This window comes from Nyctibius grandis, chromosome Z (assembly GCF_013368605.1).
Source record: "Nyctibius grandis isolate bNycGra1 chromosome Z, bNycGra1.pri, whole genome shotgun sequence".
NCBI classification, from domain to species: domain Eukaryota; kingdom Metazoa; phylum Chordata; class Aves; order Nyctibiiformes; family Nyctibiidae; genus Nyctibius; species Nyctibius grandis.
In genome coordinates, this window is record NC_090695.1 from 55,684,632 (window position 1) to 55,708,274 (window position 23,643).

The window sequence follows — 23,643 nt, forward strand, 5'->3', positions numbered from 1 at the left end:
TGGTTTCTCTAAGAAAAAAGTACAGCAAGAGCCTTACTGCACAACATCCCTACCGGTACCTCAGCGATAACTACAAACTTCGAGCGTTATCAGTCCTGGAAGCAGACACTGTCTGCAAAAACATGCAGTTAGTTTCAGAAAGTGCAGTTATTTAGAGGAGACTTAGCTGAAAGTAAAAATCACTGAAAGGAAAATCGGCCTGGTTTAGGCCAAACCAGGACACCTTCCTACCTGAAGAAGACAATACTCACACTTGTAGCATGTGAGAATTTGGGTATGACAGCAAAAAAGACTTGCTGAAGCTGTGGAGACCTAATTCATCTTCTTGTCCCAAGGCAGAAGTACACCAAAATTATGCCTGGGAAATGAGACTAATGGTGTTGTAAATCCCGTGGTGGAGACTGTACAGTGACCCTGGAGAATCCATCCGTGCTTCATTCCTTCCCATCTTAGCTTCCCCCTGTACCTAAAACACTCTCTGTTGCAAGCTGAACTGATATCTTCTGGTCATCCCCAAGCTGTGGACCACAACTTGATGGCCTTTTCCTTTGTTAACCACCTTTTGTAGGCAGGGTGAACTGTGGTGATGCCTGTCTCCTTCCCTGGGCTTCTGTTTTCTAAATCGGTTAAGCCAATTTCTTCATCCTTTGCTGTAGCTTATGTTTCCAAACCTCTGAACAGTCGTCCTTTTCTCTTCTGGACTTTGAATTTGTTTCTGTCTCAGCTGTGTCCAAAATTGGATGCAAGTCTCTGGCAGATGCCTCGACAGAGCTGGATAGGACAGGTTAATTACGTCCCAACATTTGCATGCTACATTCTTGGAAACTACCTTTTGCAAAAGCATCATGTTGTTGACTCATAAATTTTCTGGTTACCTGCCACCCACAGATCCTGTGTGATAGTATGGCTACCTTCCCAATAATTCCTTATTTGTGTATTGATTTTGATTTTTCTTACCACATTTTCATTTGATCCATCTGAGATTATCCTTTCGTTTTACCATAATTGTCATGAAATACGCTGTTTCCAAAGAAGTTCTGAGGACCTTTTTGACTTTGGAATAAACAACAACAAAAGACAAAAAATGTATTTGTCATAATAAATCTCCATGTACTGAGATACAGAGCCAGGAGTTCACAATTTTGTTATTTTGAGCTCCTTAGCCTATTACAGAATGGCACATTCAGTTTGCAGTGAGAGCCCCTGTCCTGGGAATTGGCTTGCTTAAACATATTGCCTGTTTCTAAATATGAAAAGTCCTTTGATTTCAGTGCCCTTTTGGTTTGGAAGCTCAAGAGATGTGACAGACTTGAGACTCAAATTTGTCAGAAATGTTGTAAATGAGTTGTAATTACTCATTCATTCCATTAATGTAGTAAATCCCATAAGCTTTTACTGTCTAGGAAATACTTATTAAATAGTGTTAGAATGTATCAAGAAAAAAAAAAAAACGTGGAAGGATTATAATGTTTTAAAGTACTCAGCTGTGCTAGTTTGTGCAGTGATCCTGAACAGAGTTTTTGGATCACAGTACCTGACTTTTTGCAGTGCTGCACAGGTCACAAGCCATGTGTCACTACGGACTGCCCAAGCCGTGGTACCGCCGTGGCTAGTAGCAGAGTGTGGTATGTGCACTCCAGCAAAAGTCCATGTTTATCGTGTGTGGCTATATGAAAAGAAGAGGAGCAAATGTTTTGGGAGCTCTGTCCTAAAGAGCTGTAGCAGTGTGTCTGAGGTCTTGATCTTTCACTTCTGCAGAGGAGGAGAAGGACCTTTTTGCAGTCAAAAGCATTAGTGCCAGCAGCCAGCCCATGGTCCAAGTTTCTGGTAGTTCCTGGTGAGCTGTTTCAGCAGCCTTGGTGAATCTGTCCAGTCACTCTTTGTGAAAGGGGAACCTGACGGTAGCATTTGGGCTGTTTGGGGTTTTTCCCCTCTAGAGTGTGTGCTTTCTGCAAAAGCTTCTTTTGTGTGTTAGCTGTAGTGTTTGCCACCACCTTTGAAAGACAGCCCATTCTCTATTATGGGGTTTTTAAAGAGAACAGGACTGAGGATGAAGGCCCTTATGACAAAAGCAGAGGTACTTTCGTGTGTCAGCAGTTAGGAATTTAAAACACTGTAAAAAAACTTTGCAGAAGCAGATATGGGACTTGCCTTCTACTGCCTGCTCCCACCCCCCTCGAGTAGCCTATGAATGTCTAGCTGCCATTCAAAACCATGAAAAAAGTGTTAGAGGACTTTCTGGATTTAACCAAAAAGGTTATTGCTGCAGCTGATACTTTTTTTGCTTATGTTCCCTTCCAAATGAAGGAAGTTGACTGTACAGATCTGTGCTCATTTAATTCCAGCACTTTTAACTTGACTTGTTAAACGAAGAATTTGCTTCTTGGGTAGATAAAGGCCTGCAGTCTAACGAGTGTGATACGAAAATGGAGTGGGCAGAAGCAAGAAGTGTTTTAAAATGGATTTTCTGGTGGCCAGATTTTTTGAGAACTCTCCACCAGCAGATCTGCACTGCTGCAAAGTCCCTTGTGATGCAGAAGTATTAGTTGCACCATTTTGCATAAGGGAGCAAAATCTGTGGAGGTAGGAAAGGAAAATAAAAAGAGAGAAGCTCTTGCAAGAACAGCTTCTGGAGTATCTGAGGATGGAGGAAAGGCTGAAGAAAGCAAATATTTTAAAAACAGTGCTGTTACAAACCATCAGGAAAAGAACAGAACTGGTGTTGGTTTAGCCAGCAAGTTAATGATGAGGGGAGGGTGAGAGAATACCTGGTAAAACTAACCATTTCAACACCAGTAGGACCAGATGACAGACAGCCAATGCTTCTAAAGGAACTAGCACAGGATACCACGAACTGCTAGCCACTCTTTTTGAACATTCATGGAGAACAAGTGAGATCCAACAAATCTATGGGCTAGGCAAATGTAATAACAGCCTTTGACAAGATAAAAGCATATCCCTGGAAATTGTTAAGCAGGCAGTTTGAAGTAAAACCATTTTGAAATGTAACAAAAGGTCAAACATGGCAGCACTTATATCGAACAGTGTTTTTCAGATGTTTTAAATTGAAACTGAATTAGCCCTTGCTGGTGGTAGAGGATTGCAGGCCACCTTGTGCAGTGCTGTTGCAATGATTCCATCAGCAGAGAAAAATTATGCTAGGCTTAAAGTGTTAATTATTTTTATTTCATGATTGCTTGGGTCTGTTTTTTGATGATGGCTTTTAAAATGTGCAGTCATTTCATGGACTATCGTCTGATGTCCTTGGATGACTGGTCTGTCTGACCACAGTTTAAATAAACACTGAGCTGCACAAAATACATCCTTGACACAACGTACTGAGGGTTAGCCCAGTGGCTTTTGAGTATCATGAGGTCATTCAAGATAAAAGATTGTGCTGACAAAACTTTGACGGCCTGTGGAGCAGAGTTATGTGATCACTAAGTAAACTGAAAACATGGGGCTGGATTAGCTGGACCACAAGTAAAATTCTCTATATGTTCCTTCCTGGATTTAAAATAAAGGTGCTAATAATATTTTTTAAGGGCCTCTGGAGGGGGGGTGATACAGTCCCAGCAAAGTCTGGATATCTGTAGCAGACGGACTCAGAAAGGGATTATAATTATTTGGATTTACATTTATTTGATTATCTTTCTCACAAAAAGAACTTGTCCTGGAACTTGTCCCATGTCCTGGATCTGGGATGTCTTGTCAGTTTCCATAGCCAAGAATAGGGAATGAGAGAGTTATTTGCCAGGGTGTACAGCCTTCAACTTTTGTTTTACTTGGTTTGAAATGTTTAGGAACATATATGCAATTGGACATACTAGCTGTGAGCCTGGTGTATGACTCAAGTTTGCACCTCTTCACCAGTGATGCTGCTATTTTTATGTTTGTAAACTCCCAGCTGCTATTTTTATGTTTGTAAACTCCCATTTTCCTGGTGTGCACATTAGACAAGCAGAACGCTTGTCTGGTAGCAGTGCTGTCAGCTTCGTCTGAAAGGTCTCCTGGAAGGGTTTGTACAAGGGGGTTGCAGTAGGGGCTGCAAAGGATTAGGGTTCTGGGTTTGGTACCAAGCTTTGATGCTGACCAGAGAACATACCAAGGGAGTGAGTTGTCTCCTTTGGATCTCACTCTCACCATTTAAGGATGAGTGTGGAAGCACTTCCTTCCTCAACGCTTCTTGTCACCTGGCAGAGCATCAATACTGTCATGTTAGAAGAACCTGATACATCAGTGTTGCAACTTGTATTGGAATTTGATACTGAAACATTGACACTTATTCCCATTGAGTCTGGGAAGTACACACAGCCTGACTATACACAGCAAATGTGACAGCAGTTAGTGTGTGAGGTCGAGCACTGAGCATGTGACCATCAGGAATGGGCCCTACCCTTCTCCTCCCCACCTTTGGAGCAGCAAAAAACTGGGAGCATTGAACTGAGTTCTAGCTGAGCTTGTCAGGTCTCCGGCCCACCAAGGGCCCTTTCACTGCCTCTGGGGCTGATGTGGATAGTCATGCAACCAAGTTGAATGCCAGCAAGTCACACACAAACAGGCAGAAGGGGAAGACTAAGTCTGGAAGAGAGGGCTTGGAATGGTAAAGGAGGGGAATTTATGTAGAGCTCAGGTTTGTGCAGTAGGAAGAGGGGCTTCAGCCAATGTATCAGAACCAGCTCAATGTGCTCATATAGTATGAAATCATATTTCTCAGTGCAGGAAAGAGAGTAGAAACAGTGAAGTGAGACGCTAGCAAGAGTGTTGCACTTAATTTGCAGCACTGCTCAGCTGGAAGATTGTGGCTGGTTAGGACTGAATTTTTTGGGCAACAGTGTGTATGCAAATGACAAAAGGCTTTAATGTTCTCTATCCTTGGAATTCATGTGTGTACCCACAGTAGTTTACAGATCTCCACTGGGTTCACAGAGATCACAGTGGCGTTCAGGTGCAAAACTTCCAGAGGTTTCTGAAACCTCTTGGGAAACTTAAATTTTCTTTTTGCATTAATTCCAAATTGCTCAGCAGATTCTGGAGGTTTGATGCCATTTCAGTTTTTTTTGGATTTATACAAGAGTTTGAAATGCTGTACTGAGGAATGGTGATTTCACTCCTTTCTTTATCTGTCGCAAACAGATGTTATTCTATGTAAGGTTCCCTAAAGAAACGTTTATTTGATGTGAATTTACTTTTCAACACCAAGTGTGCTTAGTGGCATAATAAGTATGACATGTTCTGAACAGGAAATCTCTGTTGTCTTGGTAGGTTTGTGTTTACTTATATTTAATTGTGAACGGTGCAGAGCCTGAAAAATTGGCATCATTGAGAGCAACTCATGTCTGATGTTGGTTGATGGGTGGTTTTGGATGAGTGTTCTTAGTGCAATGTCTGGGAAAATTCCTACACCAACAGGGCTCTTGTGGGCTTTTCTTCCAAGCTGAAATATTGCTGTGTCTGGAAAAATTAGGGAGGAGGTAATATTGACATTTCTCTATGTTCAGTGAGTTCCTTGTCCTGCTCATGTGTAAGGAGGCAAAAAAAACCCAAAGATGAGCTCGAGTAAGAAAGCAAGCTAATGCCCCTGGGAAAAGAGTAGCTACTAGAAAGGAAAGGGAGGTTTGGAGCCAGGGTTGATTTGAAGGGCGAATGAGCACAAATTTGGAAACAGAATCGTAACGGGGTGTGGTGGAAAAACACACCAACATAAGGGTGAATTGTGTATTGTGGCATACTGGAGTGTGTAGTCTTCGAGAAGAGCTGGGTTGAGCTGCCATTGAGCTGACACGCAAGCTAGTGCAGTGGGGTCCCTCACTGGGAATGACTGTGGTAAAAGTGTTGCTTCCGTCTTTACTTGAGGGTCACACGCTGCAGGGTAGCAAATACCAGATGTCCTGTTCTAAGGAGGCAACTTTGTATCAAGAATTGTTTCTACTTAGGAAGGTTAAAGTTGAAGACTGATCAGAAATACCAATAGGGCAGCATTTTTTCCAAGATGATAAAATGAGGAATTTGTAGGAGTTCATGAATTATAAGCGATTGTTTCTTCTGTCTGTTGGATTTTGACACAAGTTTCTCAATGCCAACTTTATTTTCCTTGTATTTGAGTTTAGGGGTAGCATTTTAATTCTTTAATGTATATGAGTGTTTAAAAAACCCCTATAGGAGCTTTATGGTGGGGTCTATGTAGTGTATTTGAAGGGATGGATAGCTTCTTTTTATTATCTATTCTGTGTCGCAATCCACAGTGGGGTAATCTCTGGACTCTTTTATCCTTAATCCAGTCTCACAACACTGCATAGACACATGGCTTGTGGACCTGCGTCTCAGATTTTAACTGAAGAGATGTGAGCATAAGGAGTTCCGGTAGATGTTGCCTGACATAGAGAAGATGCATATTAGTAACGATGTGTAAATGTATAATGATGCAGGAGGGAGCATCCTTCTGCAGATATTTGGGGTGGATAGTAGCAATGAAGCTTAACCCAAGACTTTGTATATGATGTATTCTCATTCAAACTCAAGTTTTCAGACTAGACTTTTTGGAGTGCAAGCCTCATGCCTGTACTGTACAGATCTTCTTGAGGGTTTGTTGTCCAAAAAATGGTATTAAATCACTTGGGAGTCCCTGGGAAAGATCCTGTTAGTCTAAAAGTACAGCTTGTCAGAGCTTACCCAGCTTGGGGAGGATGAACAGTTCAGCCACTTGAATTTTCTTGCCCTGATTATCTACTTATTGTTTTGTTTCTGTCACAGTTTTAGCAGATATTCACCAAGCAACTGCTGTTGTACACTATTGTTTGTCTGCTATTGCCAAAACTGGATCTGGAGAGTGATGATTCACATCCCATTATGCCTTTAAAATCCTTTGCACAATTCTGAGTGCACCAGAGCTTTTTGCTTTGGTGCTGAAAGTTACAGACCTTAAGCCCATATATTCTTGCATTTTTCCATACATGGAGTTGCTGGTTGAGTTGCTACCAGTTGCATGGCAGCTTTTCCACATAACTTCTGAAAAAGCATTACCCTCCCTAGCCCAGGAAAACTACCCAGGTGTTTCCTTCCAAGGCCAAAGTATGACATGCCCATGAAATAAATCTTGCCATGCTTTGTTCTTGTTTTACCACCACATTTCATCACACTGCAGAGCCTTCCTGTTTATCTTAGGCTATCTTAATCTTAACAGTCAGGCTTCTGTAATCCTGGTGACTTGGTGAAAATGATGAGCTCTTGGCAGATACCTCCACTTTTCTTAGGAGTCCTTGAGCAGATGTTTATCCAGGACACTTACCCTGACAGTTTGTGTGAGCATGTGCTGGAACTGCTCTGGGGAAGGTGACCTGCCCTGGCCTTTAACAAAATGATTTGACTCTCTAGGGCTCAAAAGGGCTAAAGAAGACCAGGTTAGTTCATTGTTGGGACTGCTGTCTACTCTGTTCACTGAGGTGATTAAGAAATCTCTGTTCAGTTAGTCTGGAGGGTATGAGTTCAAGAGATAGTCCATGGTTTTTTTGCCTGACAAAATCTTCAGATAATTTTTCTGTGACTCTTTTTGTTCCAATCCATTCCAAGTGACAGTGTTGGTAGATACCTCTTACAAAGCTACTGCGATCCAATTTGAGCTAACATCCTTCTGAGTTCATATTTTGATGGACTGCAGTTACTTTTTGGTGATTTAACATCTTTTTTTTTTTAAATATAGTCAGCAGGCGAAGGAAAATAATAAAGCCCTGTTGTACAGCAGGTAAGTCTTGGGGTTAGCAGGGGAAATAAGTATCCTTTCTTCTGGCTTTGGATGCATTGAAACTGGCACAGAAGACCACAGGTTGAAGTCTTCCATACTTGGAGAGCAATAGCTTACCTGATCTGTGAGATTTCTTGCAAATCAGTTGAATTTAGATAGTCACTTAAAATTCCTGAGGGGTCCTTGCTGGCATGCAGCAATCCCTTTCAAGAACAAAACTGAAAGAGAAAAAAACAAAAAGCAAAAAACCCAGATACCCTTTAACAAAAAGCAGCCTATCTTTCAGAAGTGCCCAATGCCCAGCAGTTCCCTGATTGCATTGGCAGCAGGTAGGTTTTCATGGGTCTGAAAATCAGAGTATTTTAGATTTTGCCACAAAGGCAGCTTGGTGTGTTCGCTAAAGTGGGACCACTGGTCATGTCTAATGTGGCCAGCCAAAGAGGTGAGGGAAGGTTTTGCCTGGCAGTGGAGCCTGCTGGCTCATTCCAAGAATGTCCTCTCAGGGCATTCGCACAGCACAGTTGGAGGCTTGTAAGTTCCCACCCTACCTTGGGATACACTGATTTTTCTATGTGGCTGAGCTCACAGTTCCTATGAAGAGCACAGCTTTAGACCTGTGTTTCACTATGTGAAAATTTTGTCAGCTATTCCTCTTGGAAAGCTTTTGCACTGAGAACTTCCAGCTTCTGATCTGCCTGAAACCAGCCAGGGACCATTTCAGCAGTTCTTGTTTGAGGTTTTTCTTGGCAAGTCTACCACTAATATAAACTCTTCCTTTCACCCATATACCCTGAAAAGGTCATCTTGCTCTGATGTGCTCCATTTGGAAGCCAGAAGCTTCTTTTAAAGATGCTCCTAGTTGCTTTTGACATAAACACTGGTTCAAAGTTGTTGTTCTGTTTGGAACAGCAGCAAGAGTCCTCGCCTAGTTGTTCTGTTGAGTGGAAAAATGTTTTATCAATGCTGAGTGTTTTATATGGAACATGCTTTCCCAGCTGGCAGAACTTCAAAAAATCCAAAGTATCTCGTTGCATGGTTACCGGAAAGTATACGATAACTGTCTGAGCTTGTTCATCATATTGCAAGGCTAGATTGTTTACTCTATTAACTTTATTTGCTTGCAAATCATTAACTTGATTTGCTCATGCTTACCTGAATTACGCAAGTAATGTACATCAATTTTACAGAAAGAGCAGGAACCCTCAAGCCAATGAAAAGTTTATTTTCTGAATTCTTAGAATCATAGATTGGCTTATTCCATTCCACCAAAAAAGGTGCACAAGAGCTGGTGAGAGTTGTTTCAAACTTAAGTATTCTGCATTTCTAAGACATGCTACTTCTAGCAGTCTTCCAAACCACTGTCAAGTTTAGTCCTAAGCTATGCATGGCCTGTTCTAGAGAGGACAAGTGAAAAAACAATCAATGCAGGCAGGAGGGGACCTGTAAAACTTTTTCTTTCATCTAGCAGCAGTTCAAAGAGCATCCATGGTTGAGTGAAAGAAAACTGGAGGCCAAATCCCGGGTCATCAATAACAAGTACATTTGGTTTCATTGATTGTGTTTTAGGAAAACAAGAAGTGCTGCTAAATGTTGCCCTTGAAGCTGTGGAGATAGGTTGGGCTTTGGCTGTGTTACTAGCTTACTCTTTACAGTGGTAAACACAGTCATGTCTTCATAATTTCTACATTTTTTACATAATTTCTACAGTTTGGAAAGCCACATTGTTTCCTTTCTAAGGGAATTTTCCTGTAAAGTTGTTTAAGAGTTAAAAAAAAGTTTGTTAACCTCAGTATTTTAGTTTTGCTTCCACTAAATTTAAGACTATCCAGTGGAAAAGAAGGAAGAGGAGGTAGACTAAAGCAACTCCTATTTTAGTAGAAGGGTTGTTAAAAAAGCAAAACAAAGCAAGACAAAAGAAACAAACCAAACATCAATTGCAGGTGTTGAATTTGAAAAGTATAGTCAATCTCAACCCAAGTAACCCTAGTTTCAGATTTTTCACTTTGCAACTCTGTTATTCTTTCAATACAATTTTGAGATGGCTGTTAAGTATCTTGTAAAATAAATAATTATGCAAAAGAAAGAAACTCTTACTAGTAGCATACTGGTTAGACAGTCATGCAAATTGGAAAGTGGGCATACCCTAAGAGAAATCTGGATTGCTAGTAGTTCTTCTTTGTTTGGTTAATTGTTCCCAAGTCTGATCTTGACCTGAGTTTAGGAGCTAAGTGGCAATGCTAATCCAAAATAAGCTGGACATTGCTAACAGAAGAAATGCTGAGTAGGAGACAGGCAGGAGTTCTAAATGTAGTGTGTTGAAAGTCCATTTTTTTTGCTTTTAACTTTGGTTCAGGACTGTAGAAACCTGAAAATTATACAAAGGGCTAGTCCCTAGTTCTGTCTGATAAGGTAAACATGTATGTGATGAAGGTTTGATTTGTGAAGGTTTTAAAAACAAACTTAAAAACAAAAAAAAATCCTTAACTGTAGTACGGGGGAAACTGGGGGAGGCGCGCTCGCGGGTGCTGGGGAACGGTCCGGAGTAAGCTACACCATCTCAATGTGAGTATGGAAGCTTCTCGTTTATTAACAAAGAAAGCAGTGGTTATATAGACTATGCATATGTTAATCACGCGCCCCGATCGCACTTGTGATTGGTCCATAGGTTTACATATTCAGAGCCGTGACCGCCCCCCCCCCTCCCGGATGTAGTTTTGCTTCCCGCGAAGCAGGCACCACGGGGTTCTTTGTTCTGCACCGTGCAAGGGGAGTCCAAGGTCGCTAGCTCTGGGCTTAACCCTTGCTCAAAGCCTGGGTTGCTCAGACTGCTCAGTGGCACAAGATCGTGCCCCTTCTCACTTAACCAAACCTCTACACTTAACCAAGATGGAATTAAAAAAAAAGTTTAATCCTTTTCTAGTAGCATGCAAACATACATCACCAGTTCATTTCCAGCACAGAGCGAAGATTTTCTGCACAAGGATGAACTTCACGAAAGCTTGAGGCATTCCTGCAGCAGAAGGAGCTACCCCAGTGAGTACTTAGAGTGCCCTCAGGGATGAGGTACAGCAGCAGGTTCATCGCCACACTATTAGGTCTCTAGAAAGATGGGAGCAAGTCCCAGCAAAGTCTTGGAGGTGTCCCGTTGTGAACTGCAAGCTGACCTGTGAAATGGGAACAATCTATTCCACTGCTAGTCTTATTCCACATTCAGCACATAGTGGGGTGTTTATTTCTCTCACTGCTGTCAGTGGAAACATAGAAGCCTGGAAATCAGTGTAAATTATTCAGACAAAAGTCTATGTATTAATGCAGTATGTTACAAGTAAATGAGTTGCACTTCTCCCAGCACTGCTGTAAGCCGTGTTTCTCTGATTCAGCATTATCTACAATCCTCCTGCATCGAGGAGGGTGATAAATTCATTCACTGCTTCAAAAGTGGCTGATAAATTATTGGAAGTCCCTTGTTTTTATAGCTCCTAGTTGGAGAAGCATTGGCTCATGTATTCCCATATAAACCTCAGATAACAACCAAAAGCTTCAGAGTGTCGTTTTGTCTGGTTCTAGAAAAACACACTGCAAGAATCTGGCACCAGATGTGCCAGGGTGAGTTGTTATCAGGAGACCAAAGACCAAATTACTTACTGGCATTACCTCTGCAAGCATCTGTGTGTCTGATTTGAGGCAAACAGAATGTCATCTAGAGTGCCGTGGTTGATCATGGTAGAGAAGAAGTGCTCTCTCTGCTTGCCATGCTGGCTTTTGAGAAAAAAAGCCATAAATAAAACCAAGCCCATGGGAAACTTGTAGCTCATAGGTAACCTAGAATAGTTTCAATTTCCTTTTGTTTCAGTGACTTGATGTGCTGTTCGTCTTGTGTCCTCTGAGTGAGTCCTTTTTATAACCTGTCTCTTCTAGTCATCTGAATCCCATCTTTCTCACAGAAGTGGTCCAGGTTTGGCAAGTTGCTTCCTTTTTCTCTCTTCTTTACAGAAGCTTGTTGTAGGGGCCACAGGGAGCATCTCATCTGGTGCAACAGCCCTGAAAGTGACAGGCTCCTCTGAAGGCTGCAGATGGTGGGTTAAATCTCCTATTAGTATCTTCAGCTCCTGTCAAAATCAGACTTCTCCTGCCTGTGTGTGCAGGCTGGTGTTTGCAGGACTCCACATGACAGGTGGGTTCAGGTTTGCAGGCTGAGAAGGCCAGTCCCAACTTTCTGCCTCAAAGGCAGCTGGGGCTTGGGCACCAGACATCTAAGGAACTGCTGTCACATTGGAGTGAGGAATCCTGCTTTCTTCTTAACACTTGGCCTGCTGGACCATTACCATGACAAAAGAGGATTACTGACTTTCGTAGTCATGATGCCTTTGATTTGAGGCTTGCTTTGATTTGGGGCAGCAGTGTTTGCTGGCCCAGAGAAGCAATAGTCTCCTCCAGGTGAAGAGCAAGGAGAGAAATATGCTTTTGAGAAGGAGGAGGAAGAGAGAAAAAATTGGCTGAAGAGGCTGAATGGAAGCTGTAATGGATGCAGTTAGTTGCTGGGAAGGGCCCAAAAGCCACCCATGATTCCTTAAGACAATTAAAAGCAAATTGTCCGGCTGAGCAATCCCAGAGCAAGGAAGATGCTCCCTCAGACTATAATTCAAGGGACTGAATGGATCTCAAAAACTGAGAGTGGAGAGAAAAAAAAACAGAAGATGAGGCAAATGATGGAACAGATGTGAGCGCTTTTGTTGGGAAGACTTGGAGGCTAGTGGGATGGCGATAGGCTAATTTGAGGTGCATAATGCCAGGTTCCTTTCATATGCAGAATAGCACTTTGATCCAGTGTGGATGAAAGTGCTGAAAAGTGGAGAGGATGGCAGGGGGTCTTTTGTCTTTGACAAAAAAGGCATCTGCCAGGCTCTAACCCCCTTTTCCCCACCCCCTTAGCCTGGCAGGCCACTTCAACAATGCTAGCAAAGGGGACAAGTGTCTCCTGACAGCTGAAGAAATCTCCAGGAGGAGAATGAGGCTTGCAGCAATATGTATACCAGAGAGCTTAATCGATTTTTTCCACAGTACAAAAAGGGAGAGTGTTGGGGGAAGACAGATCACAGTGGAAATGGGAGGTGGGAGGAAAAAAATCCCTTTCTAATAAACTTGTTACTTTTGTTCTCTGAATACATCTTCTCAGGAGATGCTTTGATGCTAGTATGAATACACTTAATGGAGCAGAGTATGGTAGAGTTGTTGGGGGGGAGGTGTGAAGTAAGGAAGAATAGTTTTGCAAGGAGGATGAATGTGGAGTGATTTCTTTGGATTCCAACACAGGAAACATTTTGGAATTAGTAAGACATGTGCAGTGCAAAAGATACCTGGAAGACAGTTGCGTACTTTCTGTATGACTTGTTGAAGGAGCTCAGCTCAGCACAGATTCTTGGTTTTGATTTCTAAGAAAAATGGAAAATTTCTCTTCAACCTTTCCTTCTTTTCAGTTGTCTTCTTAACTCCTTATACTTGTTAGAAATGAAAGCACTGCAGGATTGAATGGGCAGCTAGGAAGGCAAGCAGTATTTGTGCCAAGCAAATATAGCAGTTGCAGATCAACTGCTGATCTGGTCCCTGCTTCTCATGCTCTATCGACTTTCTTCAGCTTTTCACAGCTGGTAAACAAGACTGGGATCTGATCTGCAGAGTCTGATGGCTGTGGTCTTCCTTAAGTATCACTTTGCACCTAGTCTAATGTTTTCTTTGAGAAATAATGACTGATAAGAGTTATCAACCTCTGAGCAAGACCCACCTCAGCAAATTAAATCCTTTAAGAACAGTAGGTTCAGGAATCTTCCTTCTCTTGAGATCCTGACAGTGTTTATCCATTACTATTTACTGAAGATAACCTTCACTCCAGGGCACAGTTTTAAGCAACACCTGGTCCTGCAAACAGCTCCTCCCTCTTTACCCCCACACCCCTTCTCTTTCTGCTGGGTAGTTACGCTTCCCCCAAGAAGATACGTGTGGTACAGAAATGGAGAGAAGCTATCACATTCCTTTTAGAGGGTCTATACACACACTGACACCAAATCATAATCCCGTGTAGTTGTTCAGAAGGTGTGCCATGGTCCCCCTCCAGCACATGCCACCATTTTGTTTAGACCAGCTGATGTGGAGAGCATTTTTGGCAATAGCATCTCCTGCCCTCCAGCTGTGCAAAGCCTGATGACATGAGTTACTGTAACTCATTAGGGATGGCTAATTGTCGAGGACATTGATGCTCTTTTGATTTCTGCCCATTTGTCATATCTTGGTTAACCATAAAATGGCTGGTTTTATAAGACAACAGGCGTGACAGTGATACATGGGAAAGGTTTATGTCGTAGGGGCAAAAGGGTTCTGGGACAGGAATTAGCAGGGCTCATTCGGAGAGCTTTAAACTAGATTCGAAGGGGGATGGGGTTGTAGCTGGGCTTGCACCACTGGGGCAACGCTCTAGTGTTGAGGTAGACCAGGAGGCCCCCCATCCCCCTGGGGTGAAATCAGGGGGTGAATCTGGGATGAAATCGGTGTGCCCAGCTCGCTCCCTGAAATGCCTGTACACCAATGCACGCAGCATGGGGAATAAGCAGGAGGAGTTAGAAATCCGTGTTCGGTCGGGGGGCTATGATCTAGTGGCAATTACAGAGACTTGGTGGGACGCCTCGCATGACTGGAATGTGGTCATGGATGGCTATGTCCTGTTCAGGAAAGACAGGCCGCTAAGGAGAGGTGGTGGAGTTGCTCTTTATGTGAGTGAGCAGCTAGAATGTATTGAGTTCTGTCCAGAGGCGGATCAGGAGCGAGTTGAGAGTTTGTGGGTGCGAATTAAGGGGCAGGCTGGCAGGGGTGATACTGTTGTGGGTGTCTATTACAGGCCACCGGATCAGGATGAGGAGGGTGATGAGGCCTTCTACAGGCAGCTGAGAGCAGTCTCGCAATTACAGGGCCTGGTTGTTGTGGGGGATTTCAACTACCCTGATATTTGCTGGGAGGCCTACTCAGCCAGCCATCCTCAGTCCAGGAGGTTCCTCCAGTGCGTTGATGATAACTTTCTGATGCAAATGGTGGATGAGCCAACTAGGAGAGGAGCGCTGCTGGATCTTATCCTCACTAACAAGGAGGGTCTGGTTGAAGAGGTGAAGGTTGAGGGCAGTCTTGGTTGTAGTGACCATGAGATGGTAGAGTTCAGGATCTCATGTGGCAGGAACAGAATAGCTAGCAGAATCACAACCCTGAATTTCAGGAGGGCCAACTTTGGCCTTTTCAAGCAATTGCTAGGGGAAATCCCATGGGACAGGGTACTAGAAGATAAGGGGGCCCAAGATAGTTGGTTAGCATTCAAGGACTGCTTCTTCCGAGCTCAAGATCAGAGCATCCCAACAGGTAGGAAGTCAAGGAAGGGTACCAGGAGACCTGCATGGTTGAACAGGGAACTGCTGGGCAAACTCAAGTGGAAGAAGAGGGTGTACAGATCATGGAAGGAGGGGCTGGCCACTTGGGAGGAATATAAGTCTGTTGTCAGAGGATGTAGGGAGGCAACTAGGAAAGCTAAGGCCTCCTTGGAATTAAACCTTGCAAGAGAGGTCAAGGACAACAGAAAGGGCTTCTTCAAATACATTGCAGGTAAAGCCAACACTAGAGGCAATGTAGGCCCACTGATGAATGAGGTGGGGGCCCTGGAGACAGAGGATAAAAAGAAGGCGGAGTTACTGAATGCCTTCTTTGCCTCTGTCTATACTGTTGGAGGCTGTCCTGAGGAGCCCCGGACCCCTGAGGCCTCAGAAGAAGTCAGGATAGAGGAGGAATCTGTCTTGGTTGATGAGGGCTGGGTCAGGGACCAATTAAGCAATCTGGACGTCCATAAATCCATGGGCCCTGATGGGATGCACCCGCGGGTGCTGAGGGAGCTGGCAGAAGTCATTGCTAGGCCACTCTCCATCATCTTTGCTAAGTCGTGGGCAACGGGAGAGGTGCCTGAGGACTGGAGGAAAGCGAATGTCACTCCAGTCTTCAAAAAGGGCAGGAAGGAGGACCCGGGTAACTATAGACCGGTCAGCCTCACCTCCATCCCCGGAAAGGTGATGGAGCAACTTGTTCTTGGTGCTGTCTCTAGGCACATCAAGGATAGGGGGATCATTAGGGGCACTCAGCATGGCTTCACCAACGGGAAGTCTTGCTCAACCAACTTGATAGCCTTTTATGAGGATGTTACCCAGTGGATAGATGATGGTAAAGCTGTGGATGTGGTCTATCGCGATTTCAGTAAAGCGTTTGACACGGTCTCCCACAGCATCCTCGCAGCTAAACTGAGGAAGTGTGGTCTGGATGATTGGGTAGTGAGGAGGATTGTGAACTGGCTGAAGGAAAGAAGCCAGAGAGTAGTGGTCAGCGGGACAGAGCCCAGTTGGAGGTCTGTGTCTAGCGGAGTTCCGCAAGGGTCGGTTCTGGGACCAGTTCTATTCAATATATTCATTAATGACTTGGATGAGGGATTAGAGTGCACTGTCAGCAAGTTCGCTGATGACACAAAACTGGGAGGAGTGGCTGATGTGCCGGAAGGCTGCGCAGCCATTCAGAGAGACCTGGACAGGCTGGAGAGTTGGGCGGGGAGAAATTTAATGAAATATAACAAGGGCAAGTGTAGAGTCCTGCATCTGGGCAAGAACAACCCCATGTACCAGTACAAGTTGGGGACAGACCTGTTGGAGACCAGCGTAGGGGAAAGGGACCTGGGGGTCCTAGTGGACAACAGGATGACCATGAGCCAGCAGTGTGCCCTTGTGGCCAAGAAGGCCAATGGCATCCTGGGGTGTATTAGAAGGGGTGTGGTCAGCAGGTCGAGAGAGGTTCTCCTCCCTCTCTACTCTGCCCTGGTGAGGCCGCATCTGGAGTATTGTGTCCAGTTCTGGGCCCCTCAGTTCAAGAAGGACAGGGAACTGCTAGAGAGAGTCCAGTGCAGAGCCACGAAGATGATTAAGGGAGTGGAACATCTCCCTTATGAGGAGAGGCTGAGGGAGCTGGGTCTCTTTAGCTTAGAGAAGAGGAGACTGAGGGGTGACCTCATTAATGTTTATAAATATGTAAAGGGCAAGTGTCAAGAGGATGGAGCCAGGCTCTTCTCAGTGACATCCCTTGACAGGACAAGGGGCAATGGGTGCAAGCTGGAACACAGGAGATTCCACTTAAATTTGAGGAAAAACTTCTTTACGGTGAGGGTGACTGAACACTGGAACAGGCTGCCCAGAGAGGTTGTGGAGTCTCCTCCTCTGGAGACATTCAAAACCCGCCTGGACGCGTTCCTGTGTGATATGGTCTAGGCAATCCTGCCCCGGCAGGGGGATTGGAGTAGATGATCTTTCGAGGTCCCTTCCAATCCCTAACATTCTGTGATTCTGTGATTCTGTGATCTTGACTTTTCTTGCTCTCAGTGCTTGGGCTGTGGTTGAGAATGGTGCAGAGGGACTTGGGCTGCTGCTGCTGTCATCAAAGGAGCTGAGACCACCTCTGTCCCTCACAACACCAAGGTGAAAGACCCCTCTCTGGGTGGGCTTCAGGTGGTTCTTGTCTGACTTCTCTCTTAGGTGCTATGCACAGTGATAGGAAGCAAGTCTAGATCCAAATAGGGAAAGATGTTGCTCATGGGGAAGTCTGACCTGGCACGGAACAATCCTCTGTCGTCCTCCGTGCCAAAGAAAAACAGCCCGTGCAGTGCCATGCAAATTCACCAGCTGGGCTGTGGGGTCCATGGCAGCCTGCTGGATGCTCTGCTCCCAGGCAGCTGTGGTCAGGATGGGGGTGTAGGAGTCTTGGGCAGTGAGCTTGGAGACTTTGTTCTTTGAGGTGAAACATGAACCACTTCATTGTGAAAGGTCTTTTGTACTTCCCCAGCTGGGCAGGCAAGCCCTTCAGCTGCTGCCATCTTGAGATTTCTTCATGTGTCCAGTATCAACTCTCCCACCTCCGCACGAGAAAGATGTACTCTTAGCAAAGACCAGAGAGCTGCCAAAGCTGCCTCACCAGAACAGCTTTGTGTCCTGCCAGCAGTAAGTTTAGAAATATGAGGGGAGGGGGGTGAGTTCCCTCTGTGTGTAAACGTGTGCAGTAATCCTCCATAACTGCAGGTAATCATTGTGGTTTTAAACTGCTCTTGAGACAGATTTATTTAGCTGTTTGCAGTTTACCGTCTGCTAGTTTCTTATGGCCAGTGGGTGGGCATGAGGAAGGAAGATGCCTGTGTGGCTCAACAGGGCTGCTATGGTCCAGGCCAGGTCTGTTTGGAGAAGAGACTGAATGTGTTTCACCTGAAGCATACTGCAAGGGAGGAGGGAAGAGATGTGTGTAGAGCAGAGGGTAGCATGCAGAGCAAGCGACAGCAGGAGTGCAGGCTCTGGGAGTACAGCAGGGAGAGGAAGGTTTGCTTTGTTCTCATGTCTCGCCCAGCAGGCTGGTGTTTTCTCCACAGAAGCCAGTTACACTCCACTGGTTTGTGTTCCAATGAAAATCAAATGGTAAAGATTGCAAAACCTCTTTTATGTGCTTACTCTACATTGAGGCAGAGCTACCTGACCAGCTCAGGAGACCGTCACAGGTCTTCTTCAGACCACTGTCTGGTCATCGTTTCAGAGGCTGTAGAGTCTAGAAAGGGCTGTGTTGCTTTAATGGTAAATTGTCCAAGCGGATGCTGCTGTGGTAGTCAAATAGCTTTCAAAATAAGCCATTCCCATGGAAAGTGCTTTTGACTGGACTGATTGTACATAACAGATTTTCCTGGCATGACCTAGCAGTCCTGGCTGTAGAAACCCCACATTTTCAGCATGGATTTGGCTTGTCTCTCAGTGAATCTTGTCTGGTCATTAATATCCATTAGGGCTTCTCCATGTGGGAAGTGAAGCCAAACAAATGGAGAACGATGGCTTCAGAGCACAAAAAAACCCAGCCTGCATGCAAACTTTTGGTCAGACGTAAAGTGGTTTCAATTTGTTTTTGTTTAATTTACTTCCAAATTAAACAGAGGTCCTTTGCAAGATGGCCGCTGGTTAGTTTGGTGTAACTTTCCTGAGTGTCTGCCTGCAGGTATTCTTTTAATCAGGTACAGTGTGTACCAACAAAGTGAATTCTTGCCCTTTTTAAAAACATGACCTGGGAGTGAATGTTGCTATTCATGAACACACTTCCAGAACTAATGCTAAGTTATGTGCTTTCATATTCTGTTCAATACACAGTGGTTTGGATCCAGATGTGCAGCTTTAGCTGTAGTGGGGACAGCGTGATTTCAAGTTTGGTGGGACCTGCACCTTTCTGTAGGAGACAGATTGTTGTGCTGGGGGAGGGCAAACTGCACCTGTTTGTTCCCACGTCTGCCCTGTGCTGTAGTCCCAAGATTTGGTTCACATAATCTCAGTACATTAAGAATATGCTTACTCATGTGTGAGTTTCATGGTGTTGGTGAATACCTCCAGTTCCAGATTGCTTTTGATGGTGTTCAAGACAAATATCCAGGAGGACTTAATTCCACAGAGCCCTCATCACACTGCAGAGAGTCACGAGAGCTTGCGAAATAACCCTCCAAAGAGTAACTTTTTCAATGTGTTTCAAGACCTCAGGAATATCTCTCAGCTTACTTATTTTAGAAATAAAAAAATAAACCAGTAGGTAGTAGAAAGGCTTGCTACAGTTGTCTAGTCTTGCTGTGCAAACAGCGGTAGCTTGAGTAAGCACTGTCTTCAGGAGAGATGGCAGTGTTTTTTCTTGCCACATGCCGATGGAGAGGTGCTATCTGCACTGGCAAGTAGCCATCTTCGTGCCCCACCAGGGTGCCCACTGGCATCCCATGATCACACTGGGGAGTTTCTGCCCCAGGTCCTTCCTTGTCTCCCTGCCTTTCTGGGGCTTGGTGGCTGCCTGCTGCAGCAGCTGGTGCAGTGAGGGAGAGGTACAGAGGTGCAGCACCATCTGTTTGCCTCCAGAGGCCCCTGTCAAGTGTTGCTCCAAACTGCTCTCTCACGCCTTTTAAGTGGCAGTCATACTCATGGGGTGTGCATTGCCCCAGGCGGGAGGCAGCTGAAGCAGCAGCTCTCTCTGGGTCAGGTCCTGAGGCCACCGCCAGGGAGAGCCATGCTGTGCTGGAGAGGGGGGGAAGCAGCAACACCTGGAGTCCTCCTCTACTGATCTTCTCCCTTTCTGGTCAAGGGAGAGGGTGCCTGGTGGTAGGAGCTGTGGCAGCCACACTGGTTCAGCATGAGGTGAAGGGAATGAGAGTGTTTGTGTTCCCAGGTGAACTCTGAGGAGGAGGAGGGAGCACAAGCAGCCGCAGCCCCCATGCCTGCGGAGGCAGTCAGCCAGGGGAGAGTGCTGGGCCACTGTGGGGCCACTGCCCTCAGGCTTCACCTGCAGGGAGGGTGGCTGCCTGCGTCCCCACGCAGCTGACATCCTTCTCCCACCTGTTCTGGAGAGCCATTCCTGCCTGAAATAAATGGGGTACATGGGAGGAGGAGACACTAAGCAGGAAATAACAGTGTTAATGTTCCTTGTGTATGAGGAAGAAAGGGCAACAGGGAGAAGCTGTGCTTAAATTAGGTAGGTGGATGAGGAGCTGTGGGGATAGGAGCCTGTCAGGCCAGGTTTCAGGCACACTGTTGTCTAGGGGAGCAAGATTGCCCCTCTTTCAGTTTGCTCCTTTGTATCTTCTGTATTAGTCTTTTCATGGGTGAAACCTCCTGGAGGTATGCGTGGCGAGTCAGTTCCCTATGAGCAGGCTCATGGGACCTGAGGTGTGAGTATCTGTGGATCTGGAGGAGGCAGCGGGTTGGAGACGTGTGGACTGGTGCGCTTGGAGCAGCTTCAGAGAGCCCTCGTCAGGCAGCTGTATGTCTGTGACCTTCTCAAGGGGCAAGACGAGAACTCACCAGGAACTCTGTCTTTTCCTCCTTCTCCCCCTCCCTCAGGTGGTCTTTGCTTTGAATCAGACTCTCTTGCAGCAGGAGAGCCTACGAGCAGGCAGTTTCCAGATCCCCTATACGACAGAAGACCTTATCAAGCATTACAACTGTGGGGACCTCAGCTCCATCATCTTCAACCATGACACTTCTCAAGTGAGTCTTGCCACCGCCGCCCTTGTACTACGCACATGTCCCTGTAGCACTAACCCCTGTCTCACTCACGCTCATCTCTCCTCAGGCCCTTTGCTGGCAAGGGCCAAGGGCACATCGCTGGCTCCTGGCGCATCTGCTTTCCTGCGCCTCCTGTCCCGGGAGTCTGCACCACCTCACCCCTGTCTTGCTGCATGCAAGCAGACGAGGCACACCTGGCTTTCCCCTTTGGGCGAGTGCTGTGTTTGCTTTAGTGTCAAAGCTCTATGAGTTAATCCTTTATTTTCTTAAGGATCCTGTGGAATTACACTAGCTTAGGTATGAGTGAACTTAGCACCAACAGAGAGCAGCAGCAGGCTCTGTTGTGCAAATAGCAACAGAGAAATGCAGTCGTGCCTTGGACGCTTGTGTAAGGCTGGGCAAGTTGCAAAGTTTTTAATGTCCCCTTTCAGTATGATTGTGTGCTGTGAGCAAGGCCCAAAGAAGAGAAATGGAGTGAAACAAAGGAAAGATAGATTTAGACTGAATGTTAAGGAAAAGAAAACCTTCTGAGGCCTCACAGACTTGGTTTATGGAGACAGTTTCCTAAGCAGCACAGTGAAATGCAATGTTCTGATCTTTAAACCACAAGAAAATGCCCAGCAGGGACCAATTTGACCTGTTTGGGCTGTTAGATTAGCTAACCTCAAACTGAGACATCAGGCCTCTCTATTCTTGTCCATGAGGTACTGCCTGGCAATTTGTGCACATCAATGAAAACATAAGCTCTAGCCTCGCAGTGCTGAAGAGTGGGTGTTGGTACCTGGGCTTTCCCTGCTGAATTTTCCTGTGGCCTTTTGATATATACAGTGCAGTGCTGCAGAGCTGGAAATACTGTCGTACTAGCCCTTGCTTCTCTGGCACTGAGCTTTCTGAGTGTGTCGTTACCTTGCTGTCCTGCACACCCTTCAGCCTGCAGGTGCAGGCAACCTGGTTGTTAACACTGCTCACCTCTTACACAGTGCACTTCATTCGTAGATTTCAAAGGGCTTTCCAAAGGAGGCCAGCACTGTAAGAGCATATAGATGCTGCATCACTATTCTGCTGAGGTGTTACAGACTGCAGACAGCTGGCGTTGCCTTTAGGTCCTTGGAGAGAACAGCTCTTGCGGAGACATGCATGTCTCTGAGGAAGCGAGTGCCCTTTGCTTACACGAGCGGCTCCGCCGCAGGTCACTCTCCCTCACAGCAGAGCTGCGTAGTAATAGCCTGCAACACTATCAGCTTATGTTTTAAGCAGAACATCTCTGTAAATTGTATTTGACCCCATGCTTGCACAGTAGATGACCCACTGTGGGCTAAGAACCTTTTGAAAACAGTCGGTCATAGTCTCTGAGTGGCTCCAAAGCTTCAGCCTTGCAAGGGACAGCACCTGGCTTAGTGGCTCTGCTCCCCAGAAACCACCACTTGCAGGCCTTTTCCTTAGCAGTTCATGTAGCTGCAATGCCCAAAGCTACTTGTAAAGAAGCCAGGATGGCTGTAACTCCAGACCCATATTTCTCTCCACTAGCAGGGAGCTGTGTGCAGCCACAGCTGTCCTGGAGGCCCCAAGGGAGGAAGCCAGTATGTTAAAAGATACCTTGAGGACAGGGGAACTGGAGGTGGTAATACTTTCTTTCCTGACAAAATCTGGCCCTCTTTCTTTTGGAAAGTTTGGGGATGTTTTTGTTAACTAGTTCAAATTGCACAGTTATTCTTTGACAGCCTGAGGGGTCTGATACTAGGCAACTCTCTTAGAAGAGTGTAATTACCATTACAGTTATGTCATACCTATGTCAATTCAAGGAAGAGGTATGTAGCTAAAGATAGCCAGGGGCAAATATTTACTTTCTTCGGCCAAGTAATCAGGATTTGGGATCTGTGGCATGGCAAACTAGCAGTATGTGTTGACTTTGCATCAAAAAAAAATTCAGCTGGCTGGCTTTTGAAATTATATGTTGAGAGAAATGAAGGACTATGCATTATTAGAAGTTTGCTGAGTCATTTTTTACCTTTATTTGGGTTTTGTCCTACTGAATGTGTCTTGAGGGACAAGGTGATTGCCACATTTAATGGTTGAGCAAAATGCCTGTGCATGATGGCTGCCTGTGAAATAAATGCCTCTTTCATGAAGACTTTTTTTTTTTCTACCTTAGGTCCCAAATTTCATTAATGCTACACTTCTGGCCCATGAACGCATTACTGCCCAAGAGATAGACAGCTACTTCCGTCAGGAGCTCATCTACAAGCGAAATGAGCGAATGGGTAGGAGGGTGAAGGACCTGCTGGAAGAGTACCCAGACAAGAGTTTCTTCTTTGCATTTGGAGCTGGTATGTGATTAAGATGCCCTTCAACTTGAACACATTCTTCCCACATCCATTAGAATCTTTTTACAAATGCTTGCCTCAGTTTAAAGAAGGGTCAGTACTTTTACCATGGTGGACACAGAACACAGCTTTGCTCTGATAGTTGTATCCTAGTAGCAAAACTTTTTTAGTGTAGGAGAGTGTTTTTCTTCAGTATGCAAAGAGCTCACAGTGTGTGCGTTGATTGCAATATTTATTAGTTAGAGACATACTTGTTATATGCATAGCCAAAGATACTGATAGCTACAGTGCATACACAAAAGGAACGGCTCTTAGACATACATGTTTATGCTCTGGCCAACCAAGGCAGAAGTGTAGGAGAAACAGGGAGCTGAGATGAAAGGCGGCAAGTCAGAGGTTGCACCAGTGCTTGAATAAACCTTTCAAGAACACATCCAAAAGAATAACATGCCAA

The 23,643-nt window shown here is 45.2% G+C and overlaps 1 protein-coding gene across 2 annotated transcripts in view; it reads left to right on the forward strand.

Annotated features, from left to right (window-relative positions):
• Window positions 1-23,643, forward strand: part of TRABD2A (TraB domain containing 2A) — a 96,716-nt gene that overhangs the window by 43,886 nt on the left and 29,187 nt on the right. For both annotated transcript variants that reach the window (XM_068423723.1, XM_068423724.1), the window contains exons 3-4: window positions 20,701-20,847; window positions 23,018-23,192. In XM_068423723.1, coding sequence (XP_068279824.1) covers window positions 20,701-20,847; window positions 23,018-23,192 — 322 coding nt within the window. The remainder of the gene's footprint in view (window positions 1-20,700; window positions 20,848-23,017; window positions 23,193-23,643) is intronic.